Source organism: Scyliorhinus torazame, chromosome 12 (genome assembly GCF_047496885.1).
Source record: "Scyliorhinus torazame isolate Kashiwa2021f chromosome 12, sScyTor2.1, whole genome shotgun sequence".
Classification (NCBI taxonomy): domain Eukaryota; kingdom Metazoa; phylum Chordata; class Chondrichthyes; order Carcharhiniformes; family Scyliorhinidae; genus Scyliorhinus; species Scyliorhinus torazame.
Window position 1 is genome coordinate 200,463,842 of NC_092718.1, and position 20,998 is coordinate 200,484,839.

At 47.1% G+C, this 20,998-nt stretch overlaps 1 protein-coding gene across 1 annotated transcript in view; it reads right to left on the reverse strand.

Moving 5' to 3' along the window:
- Positions 1-5,737: 5,737 nt before the first annotated feature.
- Positions 5,738-20,998, reverse strand: part of LOC140386865 (TNF receptor-associated factor 4-like) — an 86,165-nt gene continuing 70,904 nt past the window's right edge. Inside the window, exons 3-7 of the mRNA XM_072469651.1 lie at positions 15,893-15,997; positions 15,108-15,269; positions 12,739-12,900; positions 11,345-11,500; positions 5,738-7,971 (exon numbers count right to left, since the gene is read on the reverse strand). Of these exons, the coding sequence (XP_072325752.1) occupies positions 7,339-7,971; positions 11,345-11,500; positions 12,739-12,900; positions 15,108-15,269; positions 15,893-15,997 (1,218 nt within the window). The 3' untranslated portion in view covers positions 5,738-7,338. The remainder of the gene's footprint in view (positions 7,972-11,344; positions 11,501-12,738; positions 12,901-15,107; positions 15,270-15,892; positions 15,998-20,998) is intronic.

Genomic DNA, 20,998 nt, shown 5'->3' on the forward strand with positions numbered 1-20,998 from the left:
GAGCAGGCAAAGGCCCTTTGGCCCCTCGAGCCTGCTCTGCCTTCAAGAAACTTTCACTATTTGGAATATTAAAGCTATTGCATGCTGGCCGTTGTTTCGCTGTGAATTAAGCTCACATCGAGACAATTTCACAATACGAACAGAACAGATTCTACAGCAACAGGAGCTGCATCTCATTATTCTTCTCTACTATCGAGTGGTAACTGCAATGCAGTTTTAAAAAAGTAAACTTAAGAGCGCCCAGTTCATTTTTTTTCTAATTAAGGGGCAATTTAGCATGGCCAATCCACCTCGCCTGCACATCTTTGGGTTGTGGGGACGAAACCCACACAAACACGGGGAGAATGTGCAAACTCCACACGGACAGTGACCCAGAGCCGGGATCGAACCTGGGACCTCGGCGCCGTGAGGCAGCAATGCTATCCACTGCGCCACCGTGCTGCCTTGCAATGCAGTTTTAACCTGAAGAACATGTAGCAGCCACTGACTAATAGGATATAAGGATCGCGGCAGGGGACCTGGCCCAAGTGACACTTTCAAAAGTGACGTACATCCATTGGGGAGGGATGTAGACAAGAGCAAGAATGATCCCAAGTGTAAAAGGGAATAGTTATGCAGCGGGATTAGAAATGTTTACAGGCCAGAGAAACCAGCACCTCATTCAGGTGCAGAATGGTTAAACACAAACGGAATATATTACTCCAAGGCAAAACAAGCCAATAGAGAACATGAGGTTGAGGAGTTAAAACTGACTTTTTTTTGAGCTTTGAATGAATGAAGGCTGGTTAAAACACTTCAAGACATTTGGAACATTTAAAATTCTTTTACCAGAATGTGAACTCTAGGATAGTGTTAAGTGGGTTTTCTTCAATGCCCCTTTGAGACCAAAATCTTTTTCATTTTCCCCATGAGGAGAGGAAATTTAAACACGAACAATCCCGGATAACTTTGATGGTCAGCTTGACAGGCTCCTCAAGTGTCTCAGGACAACTAGTGTGTGCTCAAAACCTTCATTCATCCCTTGTACCGCTCGACTCAACTATTCCAATACATTCTAACTCGTCTCCCCCATTCTTCTGTGTACATGTGGTCATCCAAAACTCTACTGCCCATGTCATAACTTGGCCAAATCCTGTTCCCCTCACCCCTTTGCTCACTGGACTGCATTAGCTCCTGGTCAATCAACACATTCGGCGCGGTTCACCGGAAGAATTTCAAAGTGTGATCCCGGGCTTGTTTGCTGGGGCGTTTTGAAATGGCTGCTTTGCCGAGATGGAGACCGCTATTCAATGGCACTTGGCCAATTTCTTTGGGGCTTGGGCAGTTTCTCCCCGTTGAACCTGCACTTTTGAAATGTTTCAGGGACCGGAGAGCCGAGTTCGCCAGCGGGACCTTCTCCTCACAGATCGGGGTGCCATTTTGAAAGACTTCATCGATCTCTACACTCCCCTGCCCCCCCACCACCCCACCCCGCTAACTGTTCTGTGGCCCCTTCATACCTCCCTTTCATGTGCATGGCCCTCTCCAGGCTCCAGACCTTGGCACTGCCAGCCTGGCAGTACCAGGATGCTAGGATGGCAGTGTCAAGGTGCTCAGGTACTACCCCATCTCTCTGAAGGGCTCTAATGGCCTCCAAGCCCGCCCGTCCCCCAAGGTGCCATCCATGGCTAATCAGCACCGGGTTGAGGTCTTGCAGGCACAGCCATTAACTCCCAGGCGCCTGGTGTATGTGATGTCAGGATGTTTAAATAAGCCAAATTGTCAGGTCGTGATCCAGATTGAGCCCTAGTGCTGCAAGTCAGAAGCCCGATTTGGGACTCTTCCCCCGAGTCAACCACCACGTCCGGCTCGGTGGGGAAATCGCACCCTTGATTTAAAAATGCTCACCCTGGCGACTTCCGGTGACGGCGGGTGGGAGGGCTCCCGTTCGGGAACAGCATTTTCGGGGCTTTAAGCCCGGTCCCAGGGTCCATGGAGGCGGCAAAAGCAGGGAGAAGGCAAAGAAGAGGCACAGCGAAGGAAAATGTCGAGGGTGAGCAAAAAACAGCTAAAGGTCTATCGGGGAGTGGAAAGGTCACCGCGAGGTCACCAAGGAAAATGGCGGCTGGAGCACCAGGGGAGGCCGCATTGCCTACGGCTGAAGAAATAACTAAGGTGATGGCTGCGGAATTCGAAAGGCAGTTTACAAAATACATGGAGACAATGAGAAAGGGGATGAGGGAGGTTTTGAGTGTGCTGGTGGAGGAGGCGATTTCCCCGGTGAGGACGGCGGTGGCGGAGGTGCGGGAGCAAGGGGAGGCGCTGAAGGAAGTGGAGGAGACGTTATTGCAGGATTGTGATCAACTTACCTCAATGGGGAAGGAGATGCGGAAGGTGATGGAGATTAACAAGGATCTGCGAGGAAAAATGGAAGACCTGGAAAACAGATCCAGGCGACAGAATTTGAGGATTGTGGGGCTGCCCAAAGGAGTTGAAGGACCGAGGTCGACTGAGTATTTTGCCGTGATGCTGGTGAAACTATTGGGGGAGGGGGAGGAGCCCTCCCGATATGAACTGGATCGGGCTCATCGGCCGTGGAGGCCTGTACCAAAGGCGAGTGAGCCGCCAAGGGCAGTGACTGTGTGCTTCCGGAGGTACAGTGCGAAGGAGAAGGTCCTGAGCTGGGCCAAGCAGAAGCGGGTGGTGCAGTGGGCTGGAGCTGGTATACGTGTATACCAGGACTTTACGGTGGAACTAGTGAGGAGGCGGGCTGCCTTCAACCGGGTGAAGAGGGCACTGTACATTAGCAAGGTGCAGTGCGGCATTGTATATCCAGCGAAGCTGAGGGTGACTTATAAGCTCAAGGACTTTATTTTAGAACGGCGGAAGCAGCGGTGGAGTTTGCAAAGGCAGGACTGTGACAGAACTGAGAAATTGAGAAATGGCCATGTGCCGATGTAACCTCATGACTGTATTTTCTTCTTTTTTGTTTCACTGCGCGCGGGTGTAGAGGCTAAAGGAGCCAATGTTGCATATATTTGGACAAGGGAAGTGATGGGACTTTCACTCAAAAGGAGGGCTCTCTGGGGTGTAGGTGGATATGCAGGGTTTGTGTGCTAAAGGGGATTTCTGGGCTTTCCTAGGGCCGGGCAAGGGGGAAAGGACCCGTGCGGGGGCTTCCACGCTGGCCGGTTTAAGCCGGCCAGTGAACGGGAGTGAGGTGGGGGGAGGGGCTGCGGCCATCGGAGCCTGGCAGAACAGGGTCCGAGTGGTCTAGCCGGGGTGGAAAGTTGGGGGGAAGGAATAGAGGTTTGGGGAGAGGAGTTTTAAAAGAGGCAGTGGACGGGAGGAGTTGGAGGAGGGGGGGTGTTTACAACTCTTGGGTATCATGTACGGTACTCTTTCAGAGGTTGGATGGCATTGAGTGTAGGGGCGGGGGGGGGGGGGGGGGGGCACCGTGGGAGGGTTTGTTTTATTGGATGCATATATTGACAGGTGGGCCGTTGTTTGGGGTGGTGGGAGGATGGGATTGTTGGTATTGTTAAGGGGATTGATTTTATATTTGTTACCGTTTACTGTCTGTGGGTGGGGTGTAAATTCTGAAGGAAAATGTGAAAATGGAGAATAAAAACATTTTTTTTTTTTTTTTTTTAAATGCTCACCCTTATTTGCAAATGCCTATGGCTTTGCCCCAACCTATCGCTCCAACCCCACAACTGTCCGAGGTATCTGTACTCCTCGAATTCCAGCCTCTTGTGCAATCAACCCCAACAGGAAGAAAGCCTCTGTAACCGTTGCACCAGCAAAGCGGCGTAGACAATTGTGTGGGATTAAGCACCTTTCAAATCTGCACAGATCAGAATCATAGAATTTACAGTGCTGAAGGAGAACATACGGCCCATCTAGTCTGCACCAGCCCTTGGAAAGAACACCCTACCCATGCCCACACCTCCGCCCTATCCCCGCAACCCCACTTAACCTTTTTGGATACTATGGGCAATTTAACATGGCCAATCCACCTAATCCGCACATCTTTGGGCCGTGGGAGGAAATCGGAGCACCCAGAGGAAACTCGGGGAGAACGTGCAGGCTCCGCACAGACAGTGGCCCAGCGGGGAATCGAACCTGGGACCCTGGCGCTGTGAAGCCACAGTGCTATCCACTTGTGCTGCTGTGCTGCCCCAGTTAACCGATGCCAGTGAGAGGGAAGCTCGTGGCTGTGCTTAGGGAGATCACAGTTGACACTGTTTTTGGCTCGTCGGTCACGTAGGAATTACTTCCAATCGAGACCAGTGCAATATGGAAATATCCAGTCTGGTTCGCGGTACTGAACAGTGCCTGCTTTTCAAGAGAGTTATTGACAGTGGAAAACATGCCGTCAATATCGATCACACTCCCCCAGGTCCTGGGGCCTGCCACACCAGCAACTTGTGACATTTAATCCTTTGCATCATGAATGCTTCCTGCAGAACTTTCAGTCCAAAAATGCCATTTCCCATCTTCTATCCATTATAGGATACTTGTCAAAACATCATGGCGAGGGAAAATCAGAAATGCAGTCGAACTGGCAGCATATCACTTACCTACTGCGATATAAAAAGATAAATAGGGACATAAAGCAACAGCCAGGGTCGATGCACCCGATTGCTGCCTTAAGATTCCTGCTGCAAAGTGCACCCCACGGGAAGGCAGGCCTGGGATTAATGGTGCTGTCACCTCTCAGTTGCTAACGCCAACGACCTAGGCAGGTACGTGAAGGATGGCCACTTGCATTCACATTTTGACAGACTTCAAGGTTCTGGTTTGAAGTTCCACTCCAGAGAGCTGACGTTGCCGCCTAAGGCAATACGGAGGGAGCGTTGCACTATCGTATGTGATGTCGTTTGGACGAGACATTGCATAGAGGCCACATCTACCGTCTTGGGGGAAATGAGTCCTTCGGCACTATTTGAAGAGGAGCAGTGCTTTTCTCCCTGTTATACCGGTTGATATTTAGCCCCTCAAACATCACCGAAATAGATTATCTGATAATCAGATGGTTATTTGGGTCTTTTTGCTCAAATTGGCTGTTCCATTACTACAATGACTACACACCAACGCAGGGGGAAAGGGGTGGCATAGTGGTATTGTCACTGGACTGGTAAACCAGAGACTCAGAGTACTGCTCTGGGGACCCAGGTTCAAATCCCATTGCAGATGGTGAAATTTGAATTCAATAAAAATCAGGAATTCTAAAATCAAAAATGATCATGAAACCACTGTCGATTGTCGTAAAAACCCATCTGGTTCACCAATGTCCTTTAGGGAAGGAAATCTGTCATCCTTACCTGATCTGGTCTACATGTTACTCCAGACCCACTGGTTGACTCTTAATAATAATCGCTTATTGTCACAAGTAGGCTTCAATGAAGTTACTGTGCAAAGCCCCTAGTCGCCACATTCCGGCGCCTGTTCGGGGAGGCCGGTACGAGAATTGAACTCCGCGCTGCTGCCTTGTTCTGCATTACAAGCCAGCTGTTTAGCCCACTGTGCTAAACCAGGGATGGGCAATAAATGCTGGCACAGCCTGCGATGCCCACGCCTCCATGAGCGAATGCTTTATTGACAATAAAGCGTCTTGGGACATGCTTCAGTTGAAAGGTGCTACATAAATGCAGCTTTCGCTTTGCTTTTTAAAAAACCCTGGTGCTTTTTTTCCTAACAAAAATTATACAGGAACATAACCGATTTATCAGACAGGCTCAAAAATTAAACAAAGTTGTGCATGAATACACGTTTTATTTTGAAAAAGACGACGTACAGACAATCATCCCTTGTTCTGGCTTTCAAACACGTCTACTTCAATGATCAAACAACAGAGCTAAAAAATAAATAGCTTTAGAAGGGAAATTATACATGGGAACCATGTAAAGCAGAAGACTGCTTCCACAAATTCCAAATGGGTTTAACCGACCCATAAACTGGAATTACATTGAACATGCCATTGAGATTTTTCCAGCTTTCCATTGATATTTAATACAAAAAAAAAAACACTCGAGTCCCTATTCTACTACAAAACAGTTGCAGTTCTAGATGTGGTTTTTATTTAAAATATACAGCTGTAGAAAATTCTTCTGTTTTCAAAAACGGTTAACGCGGACATAAGACAGTTTTGCCCCCAGTCAAGTTCAAATGTAGCAAAATATTCAAACTTCTGAGAGGGAACGCGCGCGCGCGCGCGCGGGGGGGGGGGGGGGGGGGGGGGGGGGACGACGACGACGACCATCTAGTATTAACATTATAGATTAGTCACTTTGACTAAACATATCTTTGAATCTTGGCCTTTACTTCTGGAGTTTATCACAAACAATTTAACGGGCGTTTCAATGAACCACAACCGAAATGGCAACATTATGTACATAAAATGTCATTTTTCTTGTAAAGAAATAACACTGGGATGGAAATAAGAAAGTGTCTCCTAACCTCCCCCTCAAAATGTTTCTTTCCCACTGTGCTGTTAAAAACGCTGACTGAAAACTGGCTACCAGCTGCACTCGTTATTTTCTTTTAAATGCAGTGGAGAAAGCTAGTACTTTCCTTCCGAAAAAGAAAATCAGTTTAACGTTCACTAATACTGGAGACTGGGTTTTGTACGGTTTGGCCACCTGAGAAGCCAACTCTGAGCAGGTTAAATTACAGTACAAAGACCTACAAACCCTTTTTGGCAGCGTTGGAATCACCCCTTCTGTCTGGTTGGCCGTTACTTACTGAGGAAGAGGTTGTGCCCAGGTCCCCGCGAATGGACATCTTGACAGTGCCCAATCCCTTTGAATCTGCACCTTGTTAAAAACGTGTCCTTGGTCAAAGTCATAGCTGAATGAAAATGCCATCTCCTAAACCCAAATCACCTTCAGACTTCAACAAACGCACCCCCCCCCTCCCCACCCCCACCAATCTCTCCGCTCCCTAGTCGTCTCCGTTTTTCAAACCAATCCTATAATATGGGAATATTCATCAGGTTGAACGATGACTTGTGGCCAAACAGCTTTCTCTCCCCAAAGGAGAGAATCGGATGGCTCTGAGACCATTGATACTGAAACTATGGCAAATCAATAGACACACAAGTTGAAAAAACAACATTGTAGAGGTATTCTTCGTCTCCCTGAAGTGGGCAGACCCAGTATCTAAATATCATGCCAATTTACACATGCACAATCGGCAATGTTCATAGTGCACAGTGGAGAAATCTCAAAAGTACCTCAGATATTTTGGTTCTCGAGCAACTCGCTTGTATCACAATATATATGCATATGTGTATATTAAAAAAAAGCTTTTGAGGATAAAGCAGGGGCAGCTGGTCTATTTCCTTCCAGTCTATGCTCATGCTATAATCTTCTGTGGGATCTCCACTGAAGCTCGAATGAAGATAGAATTGTCCCTGATGTAGTTCCTCTTCTTGATCTCCTCGTGAGAAATGAATTTGGGGTATCCAAAGCCAAGTGTACTTTCATCCATGGAGTTCCTGGAGTTTAGAGGCTTCTGGAAGTTCTTCCAGTTGGGGTCAGGGGTGAAGGTTTCTGTGATGTGCTGCGGTTTCGAGAGTGACGGGTCACTCTGGTCCATTATGGAGAAGGTCACCTTGTAAGCAAAGGGCCACTCCAGCAAGTTGTCGTACTCGCCGGGCAGGACACGGATGTAGACTGACAAGTGGGTCCCCTCCCCGCTCCCGTTTCCATTGAGGAACGCCGACACCTGCAGCTTGTAGCCATAGCGGTGGGTATAAAACGGGGGGCTGAAAAACTCATAGTTGTTGCGCAGTTTGGTTTCCTGCAGCTTGCGCGAATAGTCGGTTATCTTCCAGATCAGAACACCATCACTGCCAACCGAGAGCTCCTCCACTTCCCGACGTAGCTCCAAGATATCCTGGCGCTGGCGATTCACAAGACTGCACATTATATTCAGGTGCATTTTCACGCTTTCATCAATGTGTCTGCTCATTGCAATCTTGTGGCACTAGAGTGGAAGACACAAAAGATTCATTAATGAGACCCTCAGCTGTTTTCTTGGTTGTTCACCTTTGAGTGATTGTGCACTCGTATGCAAAATAATCAAAATCAAAGGCAATATCAATCTGCACAAGTCAATCACTGATCCCTTCAATTTTCTCCCCTCATTCTCAGAGGTCGCCTGTTGCTGGGGACACAATGGTTAGCACTGCTGCCTCAACAGTGCCAGGGACGTGGGTTCAATTCCAACCTCAGGTGACTGTTTGTGTGGAGTTTGCATGTTGAATTGGCCATGATCAATTGCCTCCCAATGTCCAAAAGGTTAGAGGTTGGGTTACTGGGTTAAGGCGACAGGGTGGGGGCCTCACCCTAGGTAGGGTACCCTCTCAGAGGATCAATGCAGACTCGTCGGGCTGAATGGCCACTTCCTGCACTGTAGTGATTCTGGTTCTTGGCCGGCACCGTGAGGCAGCAGTGCTAACCACTGCACCACCGCGTTGCCCCGCTCTGGCAGCTCTTGCCTTGGCTCAGATATCAAACCTAATGTGTTTGGGTTCGATTCGGCACGGAGTAAGGACACTTGTTGAACAAATCGTATGGGAATCTCGAACTTAAAGCTCATTTATAAGCGGTTGATTCATCCAAGTAAGACACCTCACTTCAGCATCGAGAAATGCAGAATACTTAACGCGAGCAGGTGTCGCCTTCCTGCTAGCACTCAAAAAATACATGTAACTAAGGCTTTTAATAGAATTCCTCGTTTGTTCACAACACCATGACATGCAGGGCAAGTCCAATACTTGGAATAATAACTTGGACTGAGAAATCAATATTAATCTGGGCATTCGTCTTTCAATACTGCAAACGCAAAAAAAACATTAACACTGCGCCACTGACACAGGATCCATGTCTTCCTTCATTCTGTTCATTTTAACACCGAGCAGTGATTTGAGAATCCCGACTTCCGGATGTTGCTGAGGGGGTCCTCAGGAGGCACCGGGATTGTTAATATTCTTTTAAAAGTATAATTACGCAGCCTTCCAAACATTCCACCCCAGCACCACCACCATCCTTAGCTTATCATGGCATGTTATCAGAAGCTTTTCCTTTCGTGCAGTCAGCTGTGAACTTTGACAACCCCATTACACACACGACTGACTGCAGGTCGTGTTCACTTGAGCGGCACTTAGAATAAAATTCCCACCAAATAAATTAACAGTTTCAGGCTGTGTAACCTTGACGATGTCATGGCCCGGAGTTGAAAAGAATTTCAGTTTGCCAACACGCTGAAAGCAAAAAAGATTCTCTGGGTGCAGCACGTGTAAAAGGAATGGAATGACTGCGGCCATGGGAACCGCAGGGGGCTCAGTGCAAGCACGGGGGCAAATGGAGCTTTTCTGGCAGGGTCCCATCCACAACATGCAGGACATTTAAATTGAATGCAATTAGGTAGGAGAGTGGCATCAGAACCTGGGCATCATGGTGGCACAGTGGGTTAACCCTGCAGCCTCACAGCACCGAGGTCCCAGGTTCGATCCCGGCTCTGGGTCACTGTCCGTGTGGAGTTTGCACATTCTCCCCGTGTTTGTGTGGGTTTCGCTCCCACGTCCCAAAGATGTGCAGGCTAGGTGGATTAACCACGCTAAATTGGCCCTTAATTGGAAAAAATTAATTGGGTACTCCAAATTTATAAAAAAAGAAGAAAAAAAAGAACCTGGGCATCACTTTGCTGAGAATCCACGGTGCTCAAGGAACACCCAAAACAAACTGGGTTTCAAGGGCGAAGTTTCAGCTTTTCCAGACCGGCCCCAGTCAGCAACGGAGACGCATTGTTGGGGAAGTCTACTCCTTTCAACTTTGTTGAGTTTTACAGGACAGCACCACAGTGGGTGGTGCCTGCTGAACAGCAAAGAGAGTTAAGTGCTGTCAATTTCCAGCTCAGCGCTTCAAAAATCACTCAAGCGTGAAGGGGTGTGATTGGAATGCAATTAACTCTCTTTGATGTGGTTGATGTTTGTAAGCATTACGGTTATAGCAGTTATGGATTACTCATCCATGAAGAGGGTGAATGAAGCGAGGCTCACAGCTGTTTTGTGGAAGCTGTCAATCACAGCCCTCTAGCAGAAATGAGTGAATGGCTTGCAGCTGAAGGATCTGAGGGGTTTAACTGGGTCACAGCTGTTCTCTTTCCAGGAATGGAATGGATACATGGTGCTTCCAGGTGAGTGTTAACACTGTACTTTTTTTTCACTGCCCCTGCCTGGACTGCTTTCTAGCTTCCAGATAGTGGTCTCTTTTCTGGGGGGGGGGGGGGGGCGGGGGGAGGGGGGTTTATTAGCAGGTCCTAGATGAGCGGCTCTCTATTTAGGGTGTCCCTGGGGGAGGAGATTCTCCCTAATAAGGAGTCCTGAGGGGGGTGGGCTCCCTATTCAGGGGGTCCCAGTGGACAGGGGAATCTCCCTATTGATGGGTGGCATGGTAACACAGTGGTTAGCACTGTTGCTTCACAGCGCCAGGGTCCCAGGTTCGATTCCCGGCTTGGGCCACTGTCTGTGCGGAGTCTGCACGTTCTCCCCTTGTCTGAGTGGGTTTCGTCCGGGTGCTCCGGTTTCCCCCCGAAAGACGTGCTGTTAGGTTAATTGGACATTCTGAATTCTCCCTCTGTGTACCCGAACAAGCGCCGGAATGTGGCGACTAATGGATTTTCACAGTAACTTCATTGCAGTGTTAATGTAAGCCTACTTGTGACACTCATAAGGATTATTATTATTTAGGGAGTCCCCGTGGTGGGGGTCTCGCAATTTAAGCCCGCTAAATGAATGCAAATAGTTCATTAGGACCCATTTGCGCCCATTAATATCCTCCCACCCCCAGTGGGGGGGCCGGTGCACTGTAGTTGGTTTGGCGCCTGGCACGAACCTCAATTTCAGTCGGACACCCGATTCTCCACCTGATCCGCGTTGTCAGCATCGCGGGGCAGAGAATCCAGCCCTGTACATATGTGTGTGTATATACTATATGTAGGTATGTATATTTACAATATATGTGTGTATGTGTGTGTATATATATTGTAGTTAAAAAAAAAAAGCAGCAACTGGATGTATTTTGGATAATTGAGGGTTGGAGTTATCTGGCTTCAAACAGAAATTGTTCAGCGCCGTTTAATTATAGCAATGGTTGCATAAAAATTCTACTGGTCTAAAAATAGCTTCTGTTCAGATCCATGGGAGTAAAAGCTGAAACTGTGTCGGGTGACAGATAGGGGAAGGCTCGTTTCTCCAGCTGTAACAAAATCACATCCACACTCTTCACACAGAGTAAAGCTTCTGCCATGTTTCGTGTTTGAGGGCCTGAAGCCAAGAATTCAGTTCTGTTCTTACCCGATGTTTGCAGCCTGCGTCCTTGAAGGGGCAAAGTACCATGGCGGTGTTGCAGTTGTCTCTCAAGTGATTGGCAAGATCCTCCCTGGCAACGTTTGACACGCCGCACTGGTTGGGACAGGCTACCGGGTATCGTGGGCACTGATATTGGTGATTCTGTTCAAAACAGTTTGAGGACAAAGATCAGGTAGTGTCAGTTATAGGTTGATGTTGCCTCTCAATATATCTACTGATGCACACTGCACGTTTGCCAGAGTAAGTGACCTGTCCTCACTCCTCAACTGCTCACCCCCTTGGCAGGGAAGTGTCTTAATTGTGTCCCTTACTACTCCGTCTGTAGAGACAATAATAATAATCCTTTATTATTGTCGACTCCGCACAGACAGTGACCCAAGCCGGGAATCGAACCTGGGACCTTGGCGCGGTGAAGCAACAATGCTAAACACCCGCCGCCCATATGACAACTCCGTCCACCCAGTCCATCTCGCACTGTGCTTGTGGATCATCAGGGCCCCCTAGAAATTTCTACTCTTCCAGTCACAAATTTTCCCTCTTCCTCTTTAGAAAGCTCCCCGTGGCACATCCAAGCTGCTGTTTCACACTGAGGGGCCTAGACTGCTAATGTCGACAGCCTATTTTACCTTGGGAGACTGGTCTTCACCTGACAGCCACACACGTCTTTTTCAGCACAAACCAATCAATAGCATTCAGGAGGGGGGGCCTGGATATGCCGCATCACCCCCCACAGGAAACAATCTCTCTGTGTCTACTCTGTCAACACCCTTCAGAATTGTGTACGTTTCAATGAACTCTTCTCTCATCCTTCTAAACTCCAGCGAATATAGACCTAATTACTCAAGCTCTCACAGTGGACAACCGCATCTTACCTCAGGGACCAATCTGGTGAACCTTCATTGTACTGCCTACAATGCAAGTAAGTCCTTCCTTAAATGTGGAGTCCAAAATAGTATTCCAGGTGTGGTCAAAGCCAAAACCCTGCAAGACTTGTACTCCAAACCCCTTGCAAAAAAGGCCAAGGCGCCATCTTGCTGTATCTGCATTCCTACCACTGCCCTGCGTTTATGAACAGGCGTTTGTGAAGCACCAGCTCCCACCAGAGTGTGCACTTGGGTTCGATCATCACATTTATTTTTGAATCTGCAATTCATTCAAAGAATGTCAGACTCTAACCTTTCTGAAGAGTCATATCTAGCTCACACTGTACACCATGAAATGATCCCATGCACCGGAAAAATACAACATTAAGTAACTGTGAAAATCTGTTGGGTGTTTTCAAATGCCTGCTTCATTCACCCCAAGAATCTGAGTGCCTTTTTTTGGGGGAGGTGGGAGGGGCGGGTGGGGGGGGGACTCGCAAAACGAGGAAGACGAACCTGTATCGTATCGAACACAAACTCCTTGCCGCAGAATTTGCAGGGCTGTGTGCGCTTTGGACAGTCTGTAAGGCAATGTTGTGATAGCAGGCGCCGCATCATCCTGGCCCCGCATTTGTTTTCACAGTATACGCTCTCCTGAGGGCAAATTCCCTGGTGATTCTGTGGGAGAAGTGAACCACATGAGTGCAATTCCAATTCTGTTTAAACAGATCAGAGAGCTGAACATTTGCAAAGTCGGTCAGAAATGAATGATGCTGATCCGCAACCTCTTCCCCCACCCCCTGCTCCACCACTTCCAACTATTAAAAGGTGGATAGAAATGAGTTACGGATTAGCTCGCGAGCTGTGAAAAAGAGTGAGGGCTCCATGATCTTGTTCTGGGGAAATGGGCCATTAGAATGCAAACGGGCGGGGGTTTCGATCGCGTCTAGCTATCTGGGTTGCAAATACACACACAAGCTCGGAGTGTGTCTGAGTCCTGGGTTGGCTATAATTCCCATGGTCCTTTGCAGGTAGCCATCTGAGATGGCTACAATCTCCAGCCTGGCACAGTGCTAGCCACTCCCAACAGCCTAAACTGTGAATCAACCATATTCCATTTCAAGCAATTAAACAAGAAAGGAATGAGAAGGCCTGCGCAAGAGATAGAATCAGAAAGGACTCCAAGCTCTGGTGGTGGTAGACACTGGCCTTTCCCCTCCAGAATCTAGCCCGTACTAATGCGATGCAAGTCATCTCGATCCGAGCGGCAGTGAGGCGGAGGCACGCAGGGGCCAGATGGCAGAGCCTCACAAAGCGCACAACTGGTGGAACAGCTCCAACAGCATTTGGGCAACTGGGGCACAGGCAAATTGGGCTGTTTTAAAACGATTGCTCACAAGGCCTTGGCTGAAAAGTTCTGGTTTAGGTCAGCAAATTGAATAACCACCTCTGGTCAGAGACCAAAGAGATGAACGTCGCGCCTGACTGCACACTTATCTCATTTACTTTATTGCTTTGCAAGGGCTGTAATAAGTGGAAACACTATTGGCGGCCTACAACGACCACACTTAACTACCGAAGTGGAAAAGAAAATCCCCTTTTAAAAAGAAAACCATTCAATTGATTCAGAAAGCAGAAAAGGGCTTTACTTTGTGCACAATCACACTGGAGAGGTAGAGATCTAGATCGATGAGGCTGCTCCATCTAGCTCCCTTACTCTCCCATGCCCTGATTTGAATTTGGAAACAGAGTGCATATTTAGCGCAGGTTTAAAAACACAGGATTATGTGCAGCACCAAAGGGGCATATTTGGATCGAGTGCGTACAAAAGCTTAAGTCGCGCTGCATTCAAGGAGGGAAAGCAGTTACAGATAATTTTCAGTCAAACAAAGACATTGCAGCCGGACTACAGATACTTCACGACAAATTAAATTATGGGAAGAGGCAGTGCGGTTTTTACATAAAAAACACACACACTCGAGCAAGGAACATGAGAAAAACAGCTTGTGCTTTTGAGGGTGGCTTGAGAATTACTGAAACATTTGGTCTTCAATTGTCTAGCTGAGACCAAAGCCCCCACGGGGTCTTTTGTTGACTCTTCATTCCAGCACATTCTACTGGATTTATGTGCTCGCTTTCATCGGAGTGGAGCATCAAGCGAGATCCTATCTGAGTCAACAGCTTTGCAATGTGCAAAAAATGAATCTCAATGCACACAAAATGCTTCTTGCCGCAGCACAGTCTAGGTCAGTGCTCTCCAAAAGGTTAGCTGCTATCCACATGTGGCTAATTTGGAATCCAGATGTGGCCAATTGCATTTCTGATGAGGAAATAAATAGGCCGGGATATTGGACATGTGATCTCAATCGTCATTCACATGGTATGTACACAGAGGTTTAACCGTCTTGTATATTTGTTGCTTTGAAAAAGAGCTGAGTTTTTGATCAACACTTTTTTTTTTTTAAATTTAGAGTGCCCAATTAATTTTTTCCAATTAAGGGGCAATTTAGTGTGGCCAATCCACCTACTCTGCACATCTTTGAGTTGTGGGGGCAAAACCCACACAAACACGGGGAGAATGTGCAAACTCCACACGGACAGTGACCCAGAGCCGGGATCAAACCTGGGACCTCGGCGTCATGAGGCCGCAAGGCTAACCCACTGCGCCACCGTGCTGCCCTGATCAACACTTTTTGATCATTGGTTAATGAATGGCGGTAGATGCTCGTAAAGTGAATACGCATATGTGAAGTACATTTATTTGTATTGCCCAGGTATTTGCTGCTTTAATGAGCGCATGTGGCTAAAATAGCATTGCTGATGCCAGACCTGCAACTTGTCAGCACTTTGCATTGGTCAACACAACACTGCTCTGGGGTCCTCACCTCATAACCTTCCCCAGTGAAGTCACTGCCACAGTATTCGCACTTGACGCGACGCTTCGGACAATCGTGCTGCAGGTGTTCAGCCAGGTCCCTCCTGCTCAACTTGATTGTGCATCGGTTTGGGCACGGTATCACATTGAATGGGCATGTCGAAAGATGGAGCTGTCAATTAAAATGTCAATTAGAAAAGAAAAGATTGGAAAGAGTCACACCAAAAGCGTGGAATCCCAAATGGTCCCCGGGGGTTCACCCAGTTAGTAACCGTGCCAATCAGACTAATGGTCCCTTGGTTGGCTCACCCACAAGGCACCTAGCAGCACTACCACTGTAACCCTGCACAGAGGGAAGTGAGGGCGAGGAAATAATTGATGCTATAGGTCCTCTCCCCTGTTATTGGGGTACTGGCAAGGACTTGAGAACTCCCCCAATGTTCATTACAAAGGAGTACAGACTGATGGGATAAGATCCTCAATAGCTGCAGGTGTCATTGCGAAAGTGAGCTGAGGCAGTCTCAATCCACCTCCCAATGGTATGGCTTAATATCAAATCAATTGATAATTCAAGACCAGTCTGGTGTAGAAGATAGTATGTGAGGGGTGAAGGGTAGGCCACGGGTGAGCAGGTTGTCCAAATTGGGCTCCTGTTCAATTGCCCAGCACTGACAATGCATGATCCACTGGAGGTTCCTTCAATTAAAGAGGCGTTCAATGGCCTGTCTTGTAGATTGGGGCTCTAGTGTAACATCACTTTCCAATTCCACAGTAAGGTGTTGGAAAAAGATTTACCTGCAGCTGTTTAATTTGCCCTGTCCACCTGCAGCCTTCCTCACTGTGAATGCAGCGAATGAGTAGGGCCAGGATTTGGCCTTCCAGCTCTGGATCAGGATAGATCTGCAAATGCAAGAACATGAAGCTTAACCTTCAATGAATAAAATATATTTGCGTGTGACTCAATAAGAGAGAGTTGATTATTAATGCCAGTTTAACCAGAAACAGTGATTTCAGGGACAAAAATGCAAAGTAATCAAGCTAGGACATATTAAAATCTTTTTTCATTCCTCTGGTGGCAGAGCCCTTCACCCAGGGGCACAGATCCATCACTTCTGAAACCAAGATGAACTAACTCACCATAAACCAGGGATCGACTCTGGGGACTCTCTGTTTAATGTCCATTGTCAGAAACCTTGACTCACAGAGGAGACATTAACCAACCTCACCTCTCTCTTCTGCTGCATTTAAAAGATTCCAAGGTGGTATTTGGAAATTAATGAATCTGCTCTGTTCTGGGGAGGGGAGTGGGCGCGTGTGTGTGTGGGGGGGGGGGGGGGGGGGGGGGGGGTGCACCCACGCAATTAACCTCTTCGCCAACATCAAACCATTTAATGCTTTTGCGATTTGTGAGACATTGTGAATACTCAAGATACTTCTTTACACTTTGGGAAATAACCTTTAGGAAAAAAATTAAATATGCAAATTAAAATAATCCTGTGAAGCACCTCAGAGTGTTTTGCTACATTAATGGTGCTACGTAAACTCAGGTTGTTGTTATGTTCCAGCTGGCAGAAGGACAAGAGGTCCTCAGAGTGAAATAGTTACAGCACAATATTTTTTTTTTTGCAGATCTCATTTTAAAAGGAAGTGTCTTGACTCGAGTGATTTGAGCAGCAGACAAATTTTATCCTCAGCTGAAAGCCAGAAACGGTGCTTCAGATGTAATATAAATAACAAGGCCATCTCGCTGCTTGCTGCCTGCCAGCCAATAGGTAATCGCTTCTCCACACGCAGGCAGATTAAATGAAACAGTTGTGTCGTGTTGCAGTGCCAGTGTTTTTAAACCCTCTGCCACGTGTAGCAAATGTGCAGGCCATCTGCTACATGAAAGTTGGGACTTGCCTTTCAGTCTCGTGAGTCACATCCCACCAAGAAGCCTCGCTGTGTATTCCCGCCAGCTGACATTCCCCCCGGCCCTGTTAGGAGGCTTCTGGGTTTCCTGTGACGAGGATTGCTGTAATCACCGTGCAGAGGAACCCCAAGTGCCTACATGCTCTGAACCTAATGGCATGCCCAGGATCATGTGTCAGAAACGGTGGGTTTACGTGGGCTTGAGACGTCACACATATCCCAGACGTTGGAATGAGGTGACCTGCTGCATCGTCTGAATGTCATCTCCACTCACTGCCAGTGATGATTGCCTTCAATTTGGCATTTCCGTTGGCGCTCCCCCATGTTGTAAAGTCATTCTAAATCTTAGCTATGATGATTTGACAATCTTGGACAAACTACAATAGAAGTTGCCATCATCATGATTTATGGGTTTTTTATATACACGTGTCTGAACTGCAATTTGAATTACAAACTCCAGGTGAAATGGGTGTTAAATCTCAGTGCAGTCGGTCAGGTTAACAGCAAGGCTGCTGGAAGCGAGGGGGGAAGGCAGGGGAACAGTTTTAAACACAAATAAAAGACACAAGGACTCTGGAATCATTTACCAGCAAAAATAGGCACTGAAAAACGGTACAAAGAATTTCAAAGACAGTTAGGTGGGCTTTAAATCCATCATAATTAGACTGTTTATTGGCCTTTTCTATTGGTGAATTGAAAAGTCAGATGGTAAATACAGGCTGCCTTGAATTTAGCGTTTAAGCACAAGGGACTACTTACTGCATTATACCAGGATAGGATTTGTGGACTCACCCTTGGGGAAAATACGTGAAGATCGCAAATGTAGCAAAGGGGGGCGTTTACAAAAATACACTTTGAACACACAGAGTATTGTTGGGACATTGATTGCCTTGCCAGATTGCGGTGCTACATTAAGATTCTGCTAGCTCTTAAGGGCAAGCTCTCAAACAAGGGAACAATTTAGAAAGAGCGTGCGCAAAGGACAGTTGCGAGACACAACGGGCCAAATGCAACCCCCCCCCCCCCCCCCCCCCGAGCAGGAATAAAGATCAGGTAAACCTCACCCCCCGGTGTGCTGGGACAATTTGCCCAGTCACAAATTGGGATACAGGGGGAGGTACCCTAACTCAGCACAGGACAGGGATCGAACCTGTGGTCGTCTGGTCTAAATGGTGCAGTTATGCTTTCACCCACCAATCTGTGGCCTGGCCAGTTAAAACCTTCAAATGTGTGAGCCAACAGGTATGTATTGCCAGATAGATGGCACTCCTGCACAAGTCCCCTTTACTCCCAGTGACACAAGGGGAACTGTAGAGAATTAAAATGTAGGCAAAGCTGTCAGAAATATGATGGACATTTGTTGGGCATTACAGTATTTTAATATCCAGGAAACAGTTGATGAAAATGTGCGGCCGGCCCAAAGACTATAGATTTATTACTCTTAAAATATACATGACTAATTTCATGTTAATAGTCCCGGCTGCAACTACGATCAAGGAACTGGATAAGGGGGATGATCCTGGAACATGTCCCATTGCCCCTGTTTCTTTAATACACCTGAAAACTTACATTTAAAAATCAATCTAATTCTGCAGCACAGACAATATTCAAAAGACTAAATGTCCTGCGCTAATGCAAACAAGTAATGCTGCCTGATAAATGATGCATTAGCTGGGACAAGGAGAGAAAGATAAGCAAGTAAAAAATCATGATGCATGCTAGAAACCTATAACTCATTCCAAAATTCATGTTGCACTTTTGGAAAACAGGCACTTCAAAGTCATTGCTAGAGGGACTAAACCTCAACGATTAAGAGGCACGAAACCGGATTTCAAACAGGATTCCAATTGAATCAATGCAAAGTAGATTTGAGCCAGGTACAAGTTAAGACTTCTTACTGCTACAGCACATGATGCAAATTTGTAAAGTCAGTGCATGATCCCTGAAGTTAGTGTATCAAAGCAGTTGTCCGAATTACTAGTTCTACACATGATTGAGACAGAAGGAGAATAATTCAAAGCCTTGACATACATAGGACTTGGGGGGGGGGGGGGGGGGGGGCATGCAAAGAAAGGCTTCACACACCACATCTCACTTCATTCAGATGCACCTAGCTAGTCAACAAGGCAACTTCAACATTAGCGGCAATGCAAAAGTTAATTTACATTCAATTAGATGAAGCTACCCAATTATCATTAAAAACCTGATTTTTGGGGGGGAAAAATTGGGTACTCAATTTATATTTGAAAAAAACCTGGTTTTGAAACTCTGGTTCACCAATGTCCTTTAGGGAAGGAAATTTTCCATCCTTACCCTGTCTGGTCCATATGTGACTCCAGACTAACAGGAAATGTGCTTGACTCTTAACTGCCATAGTAAGCCATTCAATCTTATTCAATAAAGTGGCCCACCGCCATCTTCAAGTGCCAACAGGGTTTGCCCACAGCCAGTAACTGAAGAAAAATATATTCTTGTGGGACTGGCCGGGTAGAACACAGCACTCGCTTCACCCCATCCATTCCTGGGTTCTGAATTAAATACTAATTTCATCGTTACCAAGGCAGTTGACACTTAACAAGCTGAAGCCCAACTGAATGGTAACTGCAATGAAATCCAATTACACCACAAAACCCGGGGTGAACCTGTCGCTCAGAACTCTAGGTTCTTCTGGTGAAGCATGCAAGCTTCACTTGCATCTCAGTTTCACAGCAACACCTTGCTCTTAATAGACAACGTTAGAAGCACACAAGTTACAGGATAGCCAGTCCACCACCTTGTAGTAAAGGTAAAGTTGCCATAGTCCCAGATGAACATAGGCTGATTTTCCCCTTTTGAGTGGGGTGGGGGGGGGGGGGGGGGGAGCCTCAGCCACTTGAACCCACGCCTGCGCCATATTCTACATCCAGCAGTTCAAGGTGCAAACCTCTGCAGGCTTTGGTGACGCACTGCACAAGAGTCCAGTCTATTCTATTCTGTGCACCAGCCCAGGCAATAAGGAAGATATAGGTTTCACCGCATGCCCCACGTTTGGCCCCTCAAAGCCATACTGGCTTTAAAGAAAAAAACAAATGACCTTTACCACAATTCAATTAATACAACCTGACCCCCTTCTGAGTTTGGATGGACGATCACCTAGGCCAGGGGAGAGGCAAACAAAAAGGAATTACAAAGGAGAATGGCCTTTAACTTGATAGAATCCCTACAGTGCAGAAGGAGGCCATTCGACCGATCTAAGCTGCACTGACCCTCTGATAAAGCACCCTTCCTCGGCCCACTCCCCCACCCTATTCCCGTAACACCATCTAAGCTACACATCTTTGGACACAAAAGGAACAATTTTATCATGGCCAATGCACCTAACCTGCACATGTTTGGACTCTGGACCGGAGCACCCGGAGGAAACCCACGCAGACACGGGGAGAATGTGCAAACTCCACACAGCTAATCGCCCAAGGCTGGAATTGAACCCGGGGTTCTGGCGCCGTGAGGCAGCAGTGCTAACCACGGTGCCACCGTGATGGAAAAGTGTCATTATGCCAACATTTGAGAATTTAAAAACCCTCATACGCCTCAATTCCCTCTCCATCACTGGCATCAGTTCAACCTCAGGAGGCTCCTTTCCACCACAAAGCGCGAGTTACAATACTCGCCAGGCAGCGGACAAAGAACTGGACTAATCTGCTTGTTGTGAAAGGGAAGGGACCTGATCCCCCCTCTTCCTGCGATGTACAATTCACTTTAGCATGAGCCATACCCAAGAGAAGCATCAAAACCCACGTCACTCACACAAAGGCAAAACAGTGACTGGAAAGCAAGAGAGATTCAGAACCTTGACGCTTATTTGAATAAAGCTGCCTATTACTTAAGAGTCAAGTACAGGATTGGGCACACTCAATGAGGAATTCCGTCAGAATGAAATTAGAAAATTGAAAGGAACTGTTGGCAGTAGAAAAGGGTTTATTTATGCTACTTGTGCTCAATTCTAAGGCG